General features: G+C 48.7%; 1 protein-coding gene across 3 annotated transcripts in view; it reads left to right on the forward strand.

Annotated features, from left to right (window-relative positions):
* Positions 1 to 20,947, forward strand: part of Myo10 (myosin X) — a 193,495-nt gene that overhangs the window by 150,045 nt on the left and 22,503 nt on the right. For 2 of the 3 annotated variants that reach the window (XM_021183593.2, XM_029469787.1), the window contains 8 exons: positions 5,114 to 5,238; positions 5,408 to 5,522; positions 6,921 to 7,027; positions 8,389 to 8,616; positions 9,191 to 9,239; positions 9,803 to 10,693; positions 11,961 to 12,084; positions 14,774 to 15,017. In XM_021183593.2, coding sequence (XP_021039252.1) covers positions 5,114 to 5,238; positions 5,408 to 5,522; positions 6,921 to 7,027; positions 8,389 to 8,616; positions 9,191 to 9,239; positions 9,803 to 10,693; positions 11,961 to 12,084; positions 14,774 to 15,017 — 1,883 coding nt within the window. Of the gene's footprint in view, positions 1 to 2,882; positions 3,400 to 5,113; positions 5,239 to 5,407; positions 5,523 to 6,920; positions 7,028 to 8,388; positions 8,617 to 9,190; positions 9,240 to 9,802; positions 10,694 to 11,960; positions 12,085 to 14,773; positions 15,018 to 20,947 lie in introns of those variants that run through there. The other variant, XM_029469786.1, reaches the window with a different exon arrangement.

Raw genomic sequence — 20,947 nt, forward strand, 5'->3', positions numbered from 1 at the left:
GAGACAGGGTTTCTCTGTATAGCTCTGGCTGTCCTGGAACTCACTTTGTAGACCAGACTGGCCTCGAACTCAGAAATCCTCCTGCCTCTGCCTCCCGAGTGCTGGGATTAAAGGCGTGCGCCACCACGCCCGGCTCTGAAATGTCTTTTAAAGGTGCACTCAGACTGAAACTTTCTGTTATCTCTCTGCTGCTTCTTCCTTCAGCGCAGTCTGATGTTCTTTTCGTCTCCTTTTCTTCTAAGCCATCTCTTTTGCACTCAAACCTGCTCTTGTGCACATATGTGCCCTGCCATGTGGTCATCCACGGGTCTGGCCAGTCTTGCAGGAAGGGCTGGGCTGTTGATGGCACTTGTTCTTCTGCAGCCTCCTTTTCAAAGTGGATCCAGAATCAGCGGCTGGCGCTCTGCATCTTCTTGTTGAAGCTGCTGACACTCAGGGCAGCTGGTATGGGGTGGCCCTACCCCTCCTATGCTGGGTTGTGGCCTTGTTTTTAGTGCTGTCTTGCTAGCAAGGATGTCCTTTCATAATAAAGGTCTGGCCGTGTCCACACCCATACTCTCCTTTTGAGCCCCAAAAGCATTCTGTCTTGAATGCCATGTTCCTCTTCAGCATAGGACTATTTTCTCCGTTCCATCCCTACTGTCATACAGCAACCCAGACCCAGGCAGGCAGGCAGGCAGGCAGGCAGGCAGGCCCATCCCTTAGTCTGTTAGTCTCTGCTTCTTCTCTGCATTACAACAAGCCTTCCCTTCCTGGTTCAAGGTCATGTGCTGCCTGGGGCTCTCTAGCTTTTTTCTCTCTCCTGTTTTGTGTCTTTTTAAAACAATCTTTTAGTTCTCATTCATACACATGCATGAACTGTATCTAGGTTATATTGCCGCCTTCTCCCTTCTCCTAGCTTGGTGTCATCTTTTTTTTTTTTTTAAAGGGTCTAGTTAGTGTTGTCCTTATGCATATAAGCAGGGGTAGGAGTGTCTAATGACATGACCAACCTACCAGGGGCCACATATTAGAAGAAAGTTGACTCTGCTTTCTCAGGAGCTGTCAACTGCCAGTAGCTTGCCCGTTAGGGGCAGGGCCTTTTGAGCCCCTCTGACACCTTTGTTGGGATGGTGACTAGCTTGATCCTGGGCAAGCAGGCACAGCTACTGTGAGATCACAAGTGTAATAGCTAGGCCATTTCTCAGAAGAAGGCATACCTCAGCACTCACTCCTACCGCCATGTTGTTTTCTGAGCCTTGGAAGGGTGATGTCGGTGGCTCACTGAGGGGTGAGCACCCAACAGTCTCTTATTCTCCACCATTCAACCAGTTACGTGTATATATTAATGCCACTGGCCAAGGCTGAGGGCAATGCTAATTGTTATGAACAGTTAGAAGGCAGTTTGACCACATGAGCATTTTGCCAAGCAGCTGTGGTAGCTCCACCTGCCCACCTCCCAGGACTCTTGGTGGCCCCAGCCTTGGACTCTGACATTCCTACATCAGGCACGAATTCCTGCTGAAGAACAGGCCTCAAAGTGGTTAGTTACCCCCATAACTATAAAGCCACTAATGCATCAGCAGGGACACTTTGATGACTAAGTGTCTGTCTTAGTTAGGGTTTTACTGCTGTGAACAGACACCATGACCAAGGCAAGTCTTATATATATATATAAAAAAAAACAACAACATTTAATTGGGGCTGGCTTACAGGTTCAGAGGTTCAGTCCATTATCATCAAGGTGGGAGCATGGCAGTATCCAGGCAGGCATGGCACAGGAGGAGCTGAGAGTTCTATGTCTTCATCCAAAGGCTGCTAGTGGAAGACTGACTTCCAGGCAACTAGGGTGAGGATCTTATACCCACACCCACAGTGACACACCCATTCCAAACAGGTCACACCTATTCCAACAAGGCCACACCTTCAGATGGTGCCACTCCCTGGTCCAAGGATATACAAACCATCACAGTGTCTTTCTCTGTGTATGTTAAATACAGTATAATTAGGCTTCATATGGTGTGTGTGTGTATATCTGTAGGCCAGAAGCTAACTTCAGGTAATTTCTACTGCTTGCCAGTTTTTTGGTTTTTTTGGTTTTTTTCCCTTTAGATTATCTATCCACCTTTGAAAAGAGCATATTCATGCGTCGAGTCAGTCCCCTTCTTCTATGTGTCCCTGGGGTAAAATTCTGGTGCTAACACTTTACCTACAGAGCCACTTCAGTGACCTACCAGATAATTTTTGAGTCAAGGCCTCCCACTGAACCTGGAACCCTCTGAGGTTTGTTTGTTTGTTTTGTTTGTTTGTTCGTTTTTTTGCTTTGGGGTGGGGCAGGGGTGTTTCAAATCAGGGTTTCTCTGTGTAGCCCTAGCTGTCATGGAACTCACTCTGTAGATCAGGCTGGCCTTGAACTCAGAAATCCACCTGCCTCTGCCTCCCAAATGCTAGGAGCCCGGCTGGAGCTCTGTTTGGGCTAGACTGGTGGGCCTAGTGAGTTCCTAAGATCTGCCTGTCTCTGCTGCCCAGTATTGGGGTCACAGAAATGCCACTGTGCGCAGCTTCTATTTAGATCATCTCCGCAACCCTGATCAGTAATGATTTTTTGACATGGCTGACAGACAACCTGCCAAACTTCAGAAACCTGGGGGACAAAATGCACTTTCCACTGCAGTGAACCTTCCTTGCTATGAATTAGCAAAAAAAAAAAAAAAAAAAAACCCTGCACATAGTAGGTGTTTAATAACTATTCACAATGCCATCTAGCTGGGGCTGTAATTGCCTGGGGTTAGAACTGTTCCTTCCAAAAAATCCAGTCTATTTGTTCTCATAAAAACCTAGCTCTTACTGCTCTGCAGGCAGTCTTTGTTGGGGTGCAGCCCTGCCTGGGAGAACTGGTAACCCATGAGGGCTAGCAAGCAGTAGGCTGGCTTTGAAAAGCAAAATGCTCCTTGTCCAGCCTCCAGCTGTGACAGCTTTGAAAGTTAAATTCACCAGAAAAGGAAGTTGCCACTGAAAACCGAAGCGCCAATGGAGAGCCGGGGTTGTCCCCTCGTGACCACCGGAGGCGGGTTGCCCAGGGTGACAATCGGCCTATAGATCCCCCTTCCCCCGGTTAAATTACTGGGAAGGGGCAGGAACACAATGGCACTGGGAGTCTGCAAAAAGCTACAGCTCCCAGCGTCCCTCACTCCCTTCCCAGAGCTGTATCAACTCCTAGAACCACACCACACTAATTAGCCCGGAGTGGAAGAGTTGTCATGGTGACCGGGCACTTTTTAAAGCACAGGAATGGTGTTCATTATTGTTCCAAGTCTTTAGCTGTGGGGAAAAGGTCAGGGTGGCAGTTGTTTTCCCGTATGGAGTTTGGCCAGATAGCCTAACAGAAGGTGGAATGTCCTTTGGAGACGCTGGAAGATGGTGAGTGTTGATCGGGCGTGGAGGGGTGGCCCTCGGAGTCGTATCTTTCAGAATGTTTTAATAATTTGGGTGCCAGGCTAAGGAATTATACGGAGGAAGGAAAAGGCGGCAGGGCCAGAATGTGGGTCAGGCACAGCCACAGCTGAAGGAGAGGAGGGTTAAGAATTCTCCCTCGGAACCTCACATCATTACACCAGTTAAAAGTTTCTCGGCTTCCAAGGGAGTGTAACCAAATTGAAACAGTCTGACACTTTCTTTGAAATTAACTTTGTAAATAAACTCAGTGTAGTTCCTTGTAGATCATTACCACTCAGATTTTATTTTCCAATCTATAAAGCCCAAAGTGCCAGGTACAAACGCATTTAGAGCAGCCACTTACCATGCTTTAAGCCAGAAGTTAAAGTATGTCAGGACTGACTTGGCTTCCATAGCCTTATGCTTTTCTTCCTTTTCTAAGGAGTTCAGATGCATAGACTAAAAATCCAAGCAAGCCACTGGTCTCTGGCTGCTTGCCGTAAATTGCTGGCTGCACTTGGTTAGAATACAGCTAAATAAAGAAAACCTGCCCACCGTGTTTGTGTAAGACATTTTTGGGAGAAGTCTCCCTGCCAGAGACAGGGCAGCTGTTCCATCAGTGTGTGTGTGTGTGCGCGTGAGCGCGTGCGCAGCACTCTGTCATAATTTTAGTTTTTAAAACTGTAGAATACCCTAGCTTTAAGCCTACTTTGGTGTTCATGGCTCATTGTGTGTTTTTTTAAGGGTCAAGGGAGTAAGCCACTGTGGTTTTTGGATTTTCCAACAGTATGGCTCCGTCTTTCAGTACTTTTATTAGACTTCTATAGAATAACAGCATACAAGTTAATTAAGGGGACTAGGAGCCTGGAGTAGAAGAGCGACTCGTCATCCAAAAAGCTGCAAGTGGGAAATGACCCACTCTGCTTTCCCCTGGCAGACGATGGTTCAGCAGCAGTGCCAGCTGGCAGCTGCAGAGCTGAGCTGGGAGCACAGACTGCAGAGGAGGCAGCTTGGCCCGACTCCTCCCTCAGGCCTGTGTGTCCTTGGGCTCACTTCTGGTGGGACTCGAAATAAGTGGGGTATCAGGCTGGAACAAACTCGGAGTCGTCTTGTCTCTTTTACCCTCTGTCATTTCCAGCCCCCCTCCCTCATTCCTGTGTGTGTGTTTGTGTGTGTGCGCACGCTTGTGTGTGCTTGCAAGTCGATGTCATGTGTGCTCCTCAGGGAATACTGTATTGTTTAGCTGAGGAAACACCTCTATATCCTAAGTTTAATAAACAGGTGTGTGCATGATACTTTAGACTTTTGAAAAAGGTGATCACAGAGAGTCAACAGCAGTGTCTATGTGACACGGACACTTTGTGACATGTGTGAACGTGGACACTGATGTTTTAGGAATTGTTGGTACCTTTCAAGACACAATAATGGTATGGTGATTGCATGAAAGTATGATATATGCTAAAGTATCTACTGAGATTAAATTGGCAAAAGATCTGAAGCAGTAAGCAGGCTGGTGGGCATCGCAGTGTCGTTCTGGAGCTGGGGGAACCAGTGACTTGACTCCACAGATGTATATTGGCCAGTGTATATTTTGTGTAGGTTCTAAATTACTGTGTATGCGCACGGGCTTCCTAGAAGCCCGGGAAGGGCGGCCTTGTGAGGGCTGTGTCATCTAACTCTATCCCACCTCACGGTTTAGATGCCAGACCAGTTTGATCAGGTGGTCGTGCTCAACCAGCTGCGCTACTCGGGGATGCTGGAGACGGTGAGGATTCGGAAAGCAGGGTATGCCGTCAGAAGACCCTTTCAGGACTTTTACAAAAGGCAAGGATGAGCTAAATGCCTGTCTCTCTTCCCTCTGACTTTTCCTCTCCTTCCTTTTTTCTCTCCTTCCTTCCTTCCCCCTACCCCCCTTCTCCCTCCCCCCTTCTCTCTTCACAAGGGATGGGAGAGAGCAAGTAGCAAAGATAACACTGTGCCCCCACTGCCACAGGTATAAAGTGCTGATGAGGAACTTGGCCCTGCCTGAGGACATCCGAGGGAAGTGCACTGTGCTCCTGCAGGTCTATGATGCTTCTAACAGCGAGTGGCAGCTGGGGAAGACCAAGGTACAGTGGCAGGAACATCCGCCACCATGCCTGCAAGGCTGTACTGTTCCCAAATAGGGCTAAGTGGTGGAACTCCAAAGCCTACCCATTCTCCTTTGGCTTCTGTGTGTGTCTCCCCCCTGCCGCCACAGCAGCTATTGTGTGAGACCAGCAGACAGCCTGAAATCCTATGGGTTGCCAAAACCTCAGGCAAGAACTATAAGTAAGACCCACATCTGGCTGTGCTGCTGCAGCAGGGTCCCCTTACTCCAGGTGAGACTAGGTAGAGTGCTTTGACTGAGAGAGTCCTCACATCTGTACAGAACTGAAGGATGCTAATGCCAGGTCCTGCTGTCAGATGCAGCTAAGTTGGCCAGCATGAGATCAAGGAGACCATTGACCAGAATAAGCCTGGAAGAACTTGTACTTTATTCAGTCCTGAACCTGGTATATTTGTAACCACTGAACCAGTGAGCTTCTTTTCCACCTTCGAACTTGATTATTAGAGTTTGTGTGTGTGTGTGTGTGTGTGTGTGTGTGTGTGTGTGTGTGTGGTGCGTGAATTGAACTCAGAACTTCATACATACTGCTTGCTAAGCACTCACTCTTACCACTAAATTACACCCTGAGATTCCATAATTTTTTTCTCCCCATTTTTAAACAAGTTTTATTTTGTTTTTAACTATGTGCCTGTGTATGGGTGTGTGCACATGAGTTCAGGTGGCTGGGGAGGTGAGAAGTGGGACCCCTGGGAACTAGGAGGTATGGGTAATCATGATTCACTTGATATGGGTGCTAGGAGTCAAATTCGGGTCCCCTGGAAGAACAGCAAGTGTTGCTAACCACTGAGCTGTTTCTCTGGGGCCCAGAGCCACCTCCCTGGTGTCAGTACATTTTTGTGCTTGTAAACCTTTGAAGCCAACATAGCCTGATGGTAATTGCTTAGCAGGCATGGAGAGAAGGTAGGTTCCCACAAGATACCAAAATTACGATACCTTGGGATTTTCTTGGATTCATTCCTTCGCCTCTCTTCTTCCTATGCCAGTCTCTGTGTCTCTTTTCATTAAGACTCTTGTCTAGGACTACTGCTGGTGTGTGACCTTGTGTGCCCTGGCCACAATGGCAGGAGACACTAGGAACCTTAATGGCGATCTGACAGTCACCTGTTGAATGTAGCCATGACAAAGGAGGATGAGGCTTGACTCTCTGTGCTTTTGTGGTTTTCTTGTCAGATATCCTGATTGGATTTTAGAATGTCTATGGCAGTTGGACCGTGTAAAATGCCCTGGACTGAAAAGCCTTATTGTGGGAGTTTGTAACAGACTGCCAGTAGAAAGGAAACAGATGTTGCCCCAAAAGGCAGGCCCTGGCCTTTTTTTCCTATTCTTTTCCTCTGACACTTGTCCCCGTTGTGGACAGGTCTTCCTTCGAGAATCCTTGGAGCAGAAACTGGAAAAGAGGCGGGAAGAGGAGATTGACCGTGCGGCCATGGTGATCCGAGCTCACATCTTAGGTTACTTGGCACGGTAAGAAGCACACCTGGGGAGGGGCACAAAGCTCTAGGAGGGCTGTGACCCCCAGTAGGGTGGTTTGTGGGAAGGTTCCCAAGGTCAGATCTCTGTAAGTGACCCCAGCAGTTACCCTGTAAGCCTCACCTGGACAGAATGTCCACTTAGCAGTTACACTAAGACACTTAGGCTGCTGCATGGGCTCCATCAAAGCCTCTGGGGTGCGGCTCTGTCCTGTGACGTTGCTACCTGAGTGTGTCTCTTGTCTTAAACACTAGGGCTCACGAGGATTTCAGATTCTGGAGTTTTTCCATATTGGAATCTCTTATCTGTCTGGCCTCTCCTGATTGGCAGTCAGAAATTCAAAAGTACCCCAAGATCTGAATTTTTTTCTGTACTGAACATTGATTTCTCCTACCCCAGTACTTGTTCATGCATCCTATATCCTACACATAAGTTCTGCCTCCTACCTGCATTCCTAGCCCAGGAATCTGAATGAAGATCTACTTCATTTTATATTTATGAGTGTTTTGTCTTATGTATATACTTCCTATTACCGTGTGTGCGTGTGTGTGTGTGTGTGTGTGCGCGCGCGCGTGTGTTTGCTAGCTGTGTGAGTGCTAGGAATTGAACCCTGGTCCTCTGGAAGAGCAACCTATGCCCTAACTGCTGAGCCATTCCCTCCAGACTCTGAACATTTGTAAGCATCATCTCAGCATTCAAGAAATTGCAGATTTGAGGTTTGGGGATGAAGGAGCCACAGCCTGTATCACTGTCTAGAGACCCATTCCCTAGCTGCTTAAAAATGATACTGCATCTTTCATGGTTGCTTTGTGATAAAAATCTCACTATGTAGCTAGGCCTGGCCGGCTTAGAAATCACAGTGTAAGTCAAGTTGGTCTCAAACTCAGAGACCTCTGCCTGTGCCTCCCAGGTGCTGAGACTAAAGAAATGTGCTACCAACTCGGGACTCGTGGTCATTTGGTTGGCTGTCCTCTGCAGACCACGTAAAATGCCAGGCATTCCATTCTCCTGAAACATGGGGCTGTCCTGCTGCCCCGTGTGTTTTGCTTCCTTGGCGTTTGTATGAACAGTAGAACATATCAGGTCCTCTTTGGCTGCACACTGGGTAAACACTAAATTAGTGTTAGTAATTAGTAAATTACTTTTTATGTAGCCAGGATAATGATTGCATCCTGACTTTCTTTTGTTTGGTATTATTCTTTTGTTTAGGCCCAAGTCTCCTCCCCTGACTGCCAGTCTCCATAATAAGAGACCGGGGCCAAGTCTGGATCCTCTTCTTTTGTCTTATAGTCCTGGTGTAAGCTCATTTGACCGGCTCACAGCCTCAATGCCTTGCTGGCCGCTCTCTCTTGCAGAAAGCAATATAGAAAGGTCCTCTGTGGTGTGGTGACCATACAGAAGAATTACAGAGCTTTCCTTGCGAGGAAGAAATTTTTGCACCTGAAAAAGGCAGCCATCGTGTTCCAGAAGCAACTCCGAGGACAGCTGGCACGCAGGGTTTACAGGCAGCTGTTGGCTGAGAAACGGGAGCTGGAGGAAAGGAAGAGGCGGGAGGAAGAGAAGAAGAGAGAGGAAGAGGAAAGGTATGTGCTCTGCCGGCTGAAACAGAACGGCTCACTGGAAGGGTTATCCTTGTTGGCCCGTTAGGGATTCCCAGGGAACCGAGAGAGCTCTCAGCTGACCCTGAAGCTTACAAATCTGAGCAGGCTGGCTGACCTGTGTACGTGCCGGCGTACGTACATACGTACGTACGTGCCTTCGTACGTGCCTGCGTGCACATGGAGGGCAGGGGTTGAGTCAGACGCCTTATTGTTCTGGACAGTGACTGAGTAGCAGGTTCCACGGTTCCACCTGCTTCTGCTCCTCCAGCCTTGGATTTACAGGTGTGTGCTGCTGCAGATCACACCACGTGGACACAGAGGGTTGAACTCAGAGCTCCTGATCAGAAAGCAAGCTCGTTACAGACCGAGACATCTCCCCAAACCCCTTCCTCCTTTTTAACTGGCAAAGATCTTCTCCGGGCTGCATACATAGCTCAGCGATAGAGTGTTTGCCTCGGACAGACGGGCCCCCCAGCACTGCCGAAGGAGGAGAGCTGGTGAAGAGTGGTGTCAGGATTGTTGATTTTCACCAGCTGCTTTTCTTTCCCATTCTTAGAGAAAGAGAGCGAGCGCAAAGAGAAGCTGACCTCCTCCGTGCCCAGCAGGTGAGGAGCGCAGCGATTTCTGGGGCTTTATGTACTGCCTTCCTGCTTCAGACCTGGACACTGGGTCTGAAGATTCAGAATGGAAATAAAGTAGGAGATAGTGGGAACACAGGCTGAGGGGATGTTTCGGGGGCACTCTCTTACCCAGCACAGTGGCTTGGAGCGTAGAGTAGGTCTTGGGCTTTCAGTGTGAATCGAAGTATGGTTTCTCTGTGGCAGAGCAACACCATGTTAGTTTCTTAGAGACGCCGTCACTTTCTGTTGCCATTTCCATGGGTGGCCACCTCACACCGTGTTCTGTTCTTGATATTCATCTCCTGGTGTCTGACTCCCATTGTCCTCTTTTTATAAGGACGCCATTCAGATTGGATGCAGGCTCAGGTCATGGGCCCCCACCTCATTTTAACTTAGTCACCCGATTAAAAGCCCCTTGTCCAACCGTAGTTGTTATTCTGAGGCTCTGGGGTTAGGATTTCAGCTTGTCAGTTGGGTGGGGGCCACAGTTCAGTGTGTAGAACAGGAAGAAGGGACTTATTCTAAAACCCACCTTGCCCCTGGTCCAGGAGGCAGAGACAAGGAGGCAGCAAGAACTGGAAGCCTTACAGAAGAGGCAGAGGGAAGCGGACCTGACCAGGGAGCTGGAAAAGCAAAGGGAGAACAAGCAGGTGGAGGAGATCCTCCGCCTGGAGAAGGAAATCGAGGATCTGCAGCGCATGAAGGAGCAGCAGGAGCTGTCGTTGACCGAGGCCTCCCTGCAGAAGCTGCAGCAGTTGCGGGATGAGGAGTTGCGCAGGCTGGAGGATGAGGCCTGCCGCGCCGCCCAGGAGTTCCTGGAGTCGCTCAACTTCGACGAGATCGACGAGTGCGTCCGCAACATCGAGCGCTCCCTGTCGGTAGGGAGCGAGATTTCGGGCGAAGAGCTCAGTGAGCTTGCCGAGAGTGCCAGCGGAGAGAAGCCAAACTTCAACTTCAGCCAGCCTTACCCGGCGGAGGAGGAGGTGGATGAGGGCTTCGAGGCGGATGACGACGCCTTCAAGGACTCGCCCAACCCCAGTGAGCACGGCCATTCCGACCAGCGAACGAGCGGCATCCGGACGAGCGACGACTCCTCGGAGGAGGACCCTTACATGAACTACACCGTGGTGCCCACCAGCCCCAGTGCCGACAGTACGGTGCTTCTTGCTGCGTCCATGCAGGACTCCGCTAGCCTGCACAACTCCTCCAGTGGGGAGTCCACCTACTGCATGCCTCAGAACAACGGCGACCTGCCCTCCCCCGACGGCGACTATGACTATGACCAGGACGATTACGAGGATGGCGCCATCACGTCAGGCAGCAGCGTGACTTTCTCCAACTCCTACGGAAGCCAGTGGTCGCCAGACTACAGGTATTCCGTGGGAACCTACAACAGTTCCGGAGCGTACCGATTCAGCTCAGAAGGGGCGCAGTCCTCCGTGAGTATCTGCCATCTTGTCCCTAAAGGTGGGAGAGTTGGGGGTGGGAGGGCTCACATTGGCCTAGACCTCACCCAGGAGGCTATAGTGGGCTATGCATGCCAGTGACACAGGAGATCCACTTGCCTCTCTTCCCTAGCGCTAGGGTTATAAGCAGGTCTAAACAACTCTAGCTGTTTTTACATAGACTTTGAGAATCCACTCAGGTAGTGTAGGCACTTCACTAGCAGAGCCTTCTGCCAAGCCATAAACTCCTGACAGGTTGGAGATGAGATCAGGCACATTCAGGATAATGTGGTCATAGATAGACCCGAACTGACATCTTAAAAATGAGGCTCGAGCTGGTGAGATGGCTCAGCGGTTGAAAGCACCCGACTGCTCTTCTGAAGGTCCTGAGTTCAAGTCCCAGCAACCACATGGTGGCTCACAACCATCTGTAAGGAGATCTGACTCCCTCTTCTGAAGTTTGTGAAGTGTCTTCTGAAGTGTCTGAAGACAGCTGCAGTGTACTTAGATGTAATAAATAAATAAATCTTAAAAATAAATAAATAAAAATAAAAATGAGGCTCGGCATGGCCTTTCTGCAAACCCTGAAAAAGCTGGCCCACTCACTCTCCTGGGGTGTATTGAAGAACTTTCCGTACAGTCCAAGCCACTCAGTGTATTTCTTTTAATAAGAAGGGATCTGTATGGTTTAAACGTGTTCTATTCTTTTTTTTTTCTTACGTTTGGCTTTTTCTCTTATGTATTAAATGTTGTCTTTAGTTCCTCAGATTTGGTCAATATTTTTGGCGTAGCAACTTAAGTGTTTCTTTAACTTTTGTTTGTTTGTTTGTTTTCGAGACAGTGTTTCTCTGAGTAGCTCTGGCTGTCCTGGAACTCACTCTGTAGACCAGGCTGGCCTCAAACTCAGAGATCCGCCTGCCTCTGCCTCCCAAGTGCTGGGATTGATTAAAGGCGTGCACCACCACTGCCCGGCCGAGTTTCTTTAACTCTTGTGTGGCTTGATTAAAATGAGACCCTTAAACATCCTTTTTAGCGTGGAGTCTCTGGATTAGAGTCAGTTTATAGTGTAAGTGTCGGGTCGGCTCACTGGCAGATGCTGTGTCTGAGTTCCCTGGACGGCCACAGTAGTGGAGTCGTGGAGTCAGGAGCGCTCTCCTCCGTTGGGTGGCGCTGTAGATGGTTAGCCCATGCCGGGTGTTTTCCTTACCCGACTCCCGTCCTCTGCTTACCTCTGCCTCTCCTCCTCTGTCTCCTCTTCCAGTTTGAGGACAGCGAGGAGGACTTCGACTCCAGATTTGATACAGATGATGAACTTTCCTACCGGCGAGACTCCGTGTATAGCTGTGTCACACTGCCCTATTTCCACAGCTTTCTGTACATGAAAGGTACAGCCTTCAGCTCTCTATAGCCCTGGGGGGGGGGGAGCTATGGAAAGTCCCCTCACCTCAGTGACAAGCCATTTAGCTGCATGAAGCATATTGGTTGATGCAGTGTGGCTGTTACTGCCCTGACGAATGTAACTTGACTCCCTTGCTAGGGCATAGGAGATAGGTAGGGTGAAGAATTTGTAAACATGCAGCATCTATATTTGGTCACACTCTTCACCTGGCATCTCCTTCTCACTCACATATACATACATGCAAGCAAGTGTCAATTCAATCACTGCTGGAAGTCACTGGGACCCATTCTAATAAACCCCTATACCCTCCAATACACACACACACACACACACACACACACACACACACACGACCTCAAAAGATGTGCTGAACCCCATGGAGACACACACAGCCTGTGAGACTACTCACCACACCTACTTTTTGATGAGATTTTTTGGCATCAATTCTAGTTGCTAGTCAACATCAAAAATGCTGCACTTAAATATTAAACATTAAACACCTCCAGGCACCTGCCATTTAGGAATGGATTTCATTACAGACGCGTGCTTGTGCTTAGATGTTTTGGTGCTGGGACCTCTGTCAGGGTCCAGCATAATGGGAAACTGTAATCACCAGGATTTGCTGCCAGATTTACATAGATGGATAGAGAGGGAACCCGGGTGTTTCTCAAAGGATCCGAGGCTTGGGGAGGGGAAGGTCCAGAGCGTGGAGACAGGGCAAGATAAAGGAAACACTTGCCAGTAGGTACCCGCCTTGCATCTGCAAGCCTGTTCTCTTCCTCATTTCTCCATCAGCAAGTATTTTGTTATTTCTAGCTCTTCTCTTAACTTTCCCACCAGCACATGCTTGTGTCTCTGTCTCTGTGTGTGTGTATGTCTCTCTTTGTGTGTATGTCTCTCTGCCTGCCTGCCTGCCTGCCTGTGCTTGGAAATGCAAATCTGGGGAATTCTTAGCACTCAGCAATACATCTGACAAAGCAGGGAAGTCTCAAGAACCTGGTTGCCCACAGAAGACCTGAACAAGCAATAGATACAGAAGGGGGAAGTCTCATGGGGACCCAATCCTATACAAAGAGCTGTAAGAGACTAATGAATGCTGAGAGCCGAAAACATTTTCTCCAGGGAAGAGCCTCCCTGTTGCTTATCCAATACCAAGTGGTCATCCTCAAATCTTACACATACATGTTCCGAGCAGTTCCCACAAGCTACCGAGGGGGCTGTTGTTGCCACATTTCACGAAGATTTATCACTTAAAGTTAATAGGACAACAGGACAAGCTCCTGCTACAGTTTTCCTCTGGGCCCATATTCAAAGGTGAAGATGAAAGTCACAAATCAAAACTATGCTAATGTTTCATTGTGAGAGTCCTTGGCAAACCTGCTGTGGAGAAACTGCCCTGTCTTGGCTTCAGCACACAAGGTCTCAGCCAGTTGAGTGGAGACAGTTGGAATGTCTAAGGAGGGAAGAGAGCATCAGGGTATTTTAAGGAGGGATGGGCTGTCTCTGTGTCCATTCACGCCAGGAAAAGGTCTGTTGGATTTGCCTTCTGATCTGTAAAAGGAATACGCTGTCATTTGGGGTTTAAGTCTCCATGTTTAGGTATCCCTTGCTTTTGTTACCGTTTGATCAAAAGAAAGGAATAGCGTGAGCAGTTTTATAGTGAGCTGTAGATTGTGTTCTCCCATGTACTGTTTTATAGAGATTTCTGAGTGAGGGCAGTAGGATGCCTGGCCTACGTCTGCGGGGAGTCTGGTTACCAAGGTCAGGCTATCCTAGAAAAGGTAACACTGTATGAGTTCTCCCACGTTATCTCAGTTAGAAGACATTTTCTGCCCGTGTGGTGGCATGTGCCTATTGTCCCAGTCCCTCAGAAGGCTGAAGGAGGAGGGCAAGCATGAGGGCAGCCTACGCATCTTGATGATAAGACCTTAGCTCCAAATCAAGTTAAGAAATGGACTGGGTGGGGTGGGTGGCATAGGTTATGTGGCCTAGAAATGCCGCGGTCCTGGATTTGGTCCTCGGTCCCACCCAACAAGCCGGGAGGGAGGCAGGCAGTGGGCTAGCTCTGCATCCACCAGCATCTCCTCAGTTTTGCAGTCTGACCAGGTCACTCCGCACTCCTGCTTGCTTGTTATAGTCTCAGCCTCTTGCCTTGCATCCGTAATCCATGTCAGATGATGATGTGTTTGCCCAAAACACTGGCCTTGCTCCTACCCTGGAAGTGAGACCTCATCACCAATGCTAGCACGCCTGATGGTGCTTATTCCTGCATCTGTCATATAAGAGAGGAATCGCACGACCTTTGACACTGTCAGTCCACTACTCTGGGGCACTTGGAGGAGACCGTGGGATGGGGCTTGCTCATACCCCCAGTCATTCCTGGGTAGACTGTCAGTCACTGACTACTGCCACGTGGGCTGCTTAAAGAGACTTCTCAGATAGCTGAAGAGGAGCCATTTTGTCTGTCAGGGTGGAACAACATTCTTGGATGATACAGTCGAGCCGGATCATCTTCTGCACACCAAGCAGAAGCCCCAAGCCCCTCCTCCACCGGGCAAGGGTCTGTTGAGTGCGTGTCCGCTGAGGCAAGGCTCAAAATGGCCTGTGGATTTTGTGGCTTGGCTTGATTGACTTTGTAACCCTTTCTCTGCCCTTTCTTGGGGGTGGGGAAACAGGTGGCTTAATGAACTCCTGGAAGCGCCGCTGGTGTGTCCTGAAGGACGAGACCTTCCTGTGGTTCCGCTCCAAGCAGGAAGCCCTCAAGCAAGGCTGGCTGCACAAGAAAGGCGGGGGCTCCTCCACACTGTCCCGGAGGAACTGGAAGAAGCGCTGGTTTGTCCTTCGCCAGTCCAAGCTGATGTACTTTGAAAACGATAGCGAGGAGAAGCTCAAGGGCACCGTGGAAGTCCGCACAGCCAAGTATGTTATGGCAGCTTGGCTTCTTGAATAAGCTGATGTGTGCACATGTGTGTGTATATGGGAGCTGACATCAATGTAGGGTACCATTCCTCAGAAGCCGCCTTTTAGAGGCGGTCTGTCCCTGGGGCTCCGGACTTGCCAAATAGGTTAGGCTGCCTGGCCAGTACACCCTAGGGAATCCTCCTTACTAGGGAATCCTCCTTACTTCTTTCTCCACAGTGCTGGGCTTGCTGATACGTGCCAACACACTCAGCTGGTTTTTATTTTCCCTTACCAACTAGCAAGGAAAAGGAGAAGCTATTCAAAAGCACATTGATGGTACAGACAAGTACAGACACAGAAATCCCCTGTGGGGTTACAGCAGGCCACCTGGGGGAGTCTTTTATTGGACTTACAGGAGCAATAGTCTGTACTTAGGGGTGTAATATGGGCGGTTCTCTATTTTGATGGACAGATTTTATTTATGTAACCTTTGCTGTATACCCTTCCCATAATGGATTGGCTTATAATTATATATAGGCATAAGCTGTTAAATAGGGGAGGCTTGCTAAGTGTTCACTTACAGGGAACATGGACTCAAAATAATTTCAGGCCCAGTAGGCTCTTTTAAATCCCTTCTCCCTGGGTGTAACTGGAGTATGATGAACTAGAGACTGTTCACATTTGGTGGTAGGTAAGGGGCGGGGAAATTTATCCCAGTGTTTAGAGTAGGTATGCATGTGGTTCAAGGCAGGCAGGAGTGTCCTGAGTTACCAAGAGGTTGCTAGGGGCATTACAATGAGGTAGATAGTAGCACAGGTGAGGCCTCAACGCCAAGTGCAGTTAGGTTTGGTCTACACGCCTCTTCCCGTCACACCCAGACTTTAAAGTAGGTTCTGCAGCTTGAACCTAGGTCCGAGAGCAGCTTGCATAACAATTACTTTACAGACTCAACTATCCTACTAGCCAGGGAGTTCTTGGCTGCAGTAGACTGGTAGAGATACTCAGACAGTCTTGACAGTTCACTTTAACTAGGTTGACTTGTGAAAGAACTGGAAAGCAAGCCTCAGTCTTGGGATAATTCACTTTATTTACTTATGCATTTATTTATATGCGGTGGCAATTACACGCAGATGTTCCTTCTCACACAGTAGACAGATAGGCCCTTGAACATACACTCACTGGAAATGTAATGCAGCGCGTCCGTAGAGGAAGTTGTCTTGAACAAAGCCAGGTATAATGTACACCTCTAAACTCAGCTCCTCGGGAAGGCTTAGGTAGGAGAAGTAAAGTTTGAGGCCAGCCTGGGCTACTGGAGAGTTTGGGGGCAGCCTGACCTATATGATGAGAGCCTATCTCAACAAACTGGGAAAAGGGAGGGCAGACATGTGGAGGGCCGGCCCCTTCTAGTTCTTCCTCGCTCTGGCTGCCATACAGCAGTTGAATGGGGAGCTGATTGACAGGCGTGTTTTGAGATGAATTACTAGCTTCTAGCTGTGATGTGCGTACTAGCCCCTCGCCTGCGATTCCCCACACTGGAAGAACAGAGCTACAGTTTGGATACCACACAACCTCTCCAGCCAACAGCCCCATCTAGAAGCAAGGCTCTCGACTGTCAAGGGACCACTGTTTTTGTTAAAATTTAATGTTTTTAGAAATTTGCTGGGGCGAGGGTCAGCTGTTTTTCCCAGTTAGCTAGGTACTGGGCATAAAAATCTGATTGTTTAAGAATAACCTGTACCCCATGCTGCTGAGAATCGGGAAACCACAAATATTTGGAAAGTGGCAAAATGAGCTTTGAGAGATGAAATTAGCCCCAGGAGTCACCGACCAGCCTTAAGAATGAAAGATTGTTCTCCATGAGCTAGTGTCAGCAACTTAGGAAAATTCCTCATGGGAATGTGGAAAGGAAAAAGAGGCAAGACAAGGCGTTTGTGTATTTGATTTTTGAACCAATAACAAGGAACAGACAGCAAACTTTGGGGTCTTTCCAGACTGTCCAATGGGGGTTCATTAGGAGCAAGATTAGATTTGAGGGTGTTTGGGTCTGTAGATTCCACAGCACGGCTCCCGAATACGCAGACACAGGCTTGTCCCTGGCTATTGTTGACACAGTGTGGGACAGCAGGGGTATTACTGTTGACCTAGATATGGCAGTGTACTGGGTCACGTACAAATGTGAGGAACTGCAGCAGCTGCTATTAGTGTCTGAGGCGAGTCCTAGAGCCTCAGATACCAAGGGACAGTGTCATGTCCCTTCTTCTTTGCTATTCACACCCCTCCTTAGACAGGGTTTCTATTGTTACAAAAAAACACCATGACCAAAAACCCAACTCGGGAGGAAAGGGTTTACTTGGCTTATACTTGCAGATCATAGTCCATCACTGGAGGAAGTCAGGACAGGAACTCAGACAGGGCAGGAACCTGGGGCCAGGAGCCGATGCAGAGGCCATGGAGGGCTGCTGCTTACAAGCTTGTTTAGCCTGCTTTTTTATAGAACCTAGGACCACCAGCTAAGGGATGGAACCAACCACCATGGGCTGGGTCTTCCCCCATTGATCACTGATTGGGAAAATGCCTTACAGCTGGATCTCATGGAGGCATTTTCTCAACAGAGGCTCCTTCCTCTGTGATGACTCTAGCTTGTGTCAGCTTGACACACAAAACCATTCAGTGCACACAAGAATAGGGGAAAACAAAATTCACGTCCTTACCTTGCTTCAGTGACTCTCCACCCATGCAGGGCAGCCACTGACCTGTTCTGACCAAGTGCGTTTTGCTGAAGCAAGGTGCTGGCATCATTTATTGTAAATATGTTAGTATGCTCTTAGGGACGCTTTGGGGAACACAATCCATTCGCACCAGATTGAGAGTGTCACCTCCTACCATAGATTCCTGCCATGTTTCCTACAGTTGCCTCATCAGCGAGCACAGCAGAGACTACTCTGTTGGTTTTCTTGCTTACGTAGACTCTTTCTTTTAATCAGGATCCAGTAAGGCCTGTGCCCAGCCTTTTGACGCTGCAGCACAACATTGTCGCAAGGTGCACACTCAAAAGCTGTACAATAAGAGAAAAAGAAAACAAAACAAACAAAAAAACCCCACAAAACCGCACACTCTTTTCAGTACATCTGGACCACATTCCTAGCCATCCTGGGCCATGGGGCCCTGCCCGTGGGTTGGACATGTCTGGTTGACTTAAGATCACACATCTTCAGGCTTATAGATTCCCATCACCTCTGTCCTGTCTTTCATGTGCAGCTGGAGTCAAAGACTCTTTCCCCAGGTTTCTAGGCTTCACTGGTTACGCTCGATTGCTTGGCTGAGCCTGTTCCTTCCCTTCCCAGTACCTCAGTTTAGGAGTAATTCTTTCTGCTGAGTACTTTGAGTCTACTGTTGTTGGACTCTCCTATTGCCTAAAGTGTTTCTATAAAGAAAACATTTCCTAATGGTTACCGCCCGTGGTTACCCGAGGTACTCTTTGTATAGTATAGTCAGGCTGAATGCTTGCCCTCCATTCGTCCTCTGGTTCCAGGAAATCAGTGGGTTTCTTTGCATCATCAGGCACTGACCACTGTTTTTGTTTTCCCAAGTATCTTCCTGCACATGTGGGCTTAACAGGGTATTCCAGGCACTGCAGCTCTGCTAGATTCCCACAGTAGCCCCACATCTGGACCAGCAGAATTTGACAGGCCACGTAATCCTCGATCTGTTTCCTGTCCATCCAGCCATCTCTGAGAGCTTGTTTCCTAACATGACGAGATGCCCTCTGCTCTCTTTAGATCGAGGCTCTCTCAACAGAAGGCCTTAGCTTTATTGGTTTTTTTAGTCAGCATTTGGGAGAAGTCCTGAACTGGAACCCAGCTATACTGGAGCCCCATCAACAGCACCGCCCTCTTTCAGAGAAGCGTATTCGCTCCTTTAGCCCCGCCTTTGTTTCTGAGCATTTCTGGGATTTTGAGGTTCAGAGCTGTGAGGCTGGTCATGGAGTCTGAAGCCTCCTTTGCATACATGGAGGGTCTGAGTTCTTGAGAGGGAAAGAGCCAGTATCCCTGGGGATCGTTCTTCTGCCTTCGAGGACCTGTGCTGATTGGGTTTTAGCAACTTGACACAAGCCAGGGTCATTTGGGAAGAGCAAACTTCAACTGAGACGAAGCCTTGATTAGACTGGCCTGCAGGCCACTCCATGTGGGGACATTTTCTTGATTTATGCTTGATGTAGGAGAGGCTAGACCACTGTGAGGAGTGTGAGCCCTAAGTAGGTGGCCCTGGGTGACATCAGAAAGCAGGCTAACTGTGCCATTTTGAGGAAGCCAGTAACTACCATCCCTCCATGGCCTCTGCTCCAGTTCCTGCCCTGGCTTCTCCCGGTGGTGGACTGTGATCTGGACGTGCAACAAATAACTCTTTCCCCCTTCACCTTTACCCTCATCTCTCTGTCCCCTGATCTTACGGGATTTTCACATTACAGTCCATCTGTGTTTAGGTTGTTCCTTTAAAACTCAGATTTTTATTTATGTGTATTTGTGTCAGAAGGGGTTGTTCACATATATGTGGGTACTCACAAAGGCCAGGAGAGGGAGGGTCTCAGGTCTTCTTGAAGCTTACACGCCTCTGTGAGCTGCCTGACATGGTGCTAGCAATCAAACTCTGCTCCTGGAAAAGGGGCAAGAGCTCTTAACTGCCTGCTGAGCCATGCCTCTGGCCCAGAATACATTGAGCTTTGTTTCAGTGAGTCCAGAAATGTGGTCACACCAATTTACTGTTTCCAGCCTGTTAGAATTGCAGTCATGTTGGTATGCTCTGCTGTGAATAAATTCACTGCTTCATATATCAGAGCAAATGGGCAGATCCTCAAGACCATGCTAACATCAGGTGCATTGCCAGCTCTGGTCCCATCCTGATACCTTCTTGTGTTTTACCCTAATTTAGTTAACCTGTCCCAGTCACTGAGTCTCTTGATATTAATTAGGGAGTGTCTAAAGGAGATCAGGATGACTCCAAAGTCTGCCTTGGCTCTGGAGCCTGCAAGAGGCAGTGATGGGGAGGGTATGCCAGGTACCAGCCAGGCCTCAGCCTATGATAGGAAGCTCCTTTCTTGGCCACTTTGTTCTGTTTAACAAATAAATTCCCACAACTGAGTAATTTCTGATGAACCAAATTTATGCTGCCCATGGTCTAAATGCTAAGAAGTCCGAGATTAAGGAAACCCATCTTACTACATCATCCATGGCTGAAAGGCAGGCATGCTCTCAGAACAGAATGAGCCAGGGAGCACATGTTTGAGTCCTCACTCTAAAGGCGGAGGCAGAGACTTGCCACTTTGAGGCCAGCCTGGCTATCTAAAGAGACTCTATCTCAATAAAAAAAATACAGATGTGATGTAGCTCAGTGGTAGAGTGCTTGTCCGGCATGCACAGGGCCTGGATTCAATCCCAGCATTGGAGAAGGGGGGTGTTGGAGGGGGCTGGAGTAGAGAAACTAAAGGAAGAGAAAAACATAACTTTCAGCCCCAAGAGCCTTAGTCTGTTCACAATAGTGGAGCGTCATAGCTAATCCCCTCTTCAGAGTCTTTCCTGTAAGTACCTGCTTTGATCACATATCCAACATAGGAGCTAGGGAGTGGTATCCTCAAAGCACAGCTGCTGAGACAGACTAGGGAAGGAGCTCACACAGGACCAGGCTGCTTCCTGGGTTTCCTCCTATTGTGCGCCAGGCAGAGGGCAGAGGAAGGCTTTGCTGGACTCTGAGCAGAGTCAGACATGGGGTGTCCACTGTGCAAAGAGTCATTAGGGAAACACCCTGACACCTTCCTCCCTCCCCACCCCATCCCTAAGCCCATTGCAGAGGCACTATTGAGAGCACAGGGGGAGTCTGGTGCCCCCTGGAGGCCCTCTGGAGAGCAATCCTTCATTCATGTTTATGATTTCAGTTATATGTGGTCAAAAAAA

The sequence above is a fragment of the Mus caroli genome, chromosome 15 (assembly GCF_900094665.2).
Source record: "Mus caroli chromosome 15, CAROLI_EIJ_v1.1, whole genome shotgun sequence".
In the NCBI taxonomy this organism is placed as follows: Eukaryota; Metazoa; Chordata; class Mammalia; order Rodentia; family Muridae; genus Mus; species Mus caroli.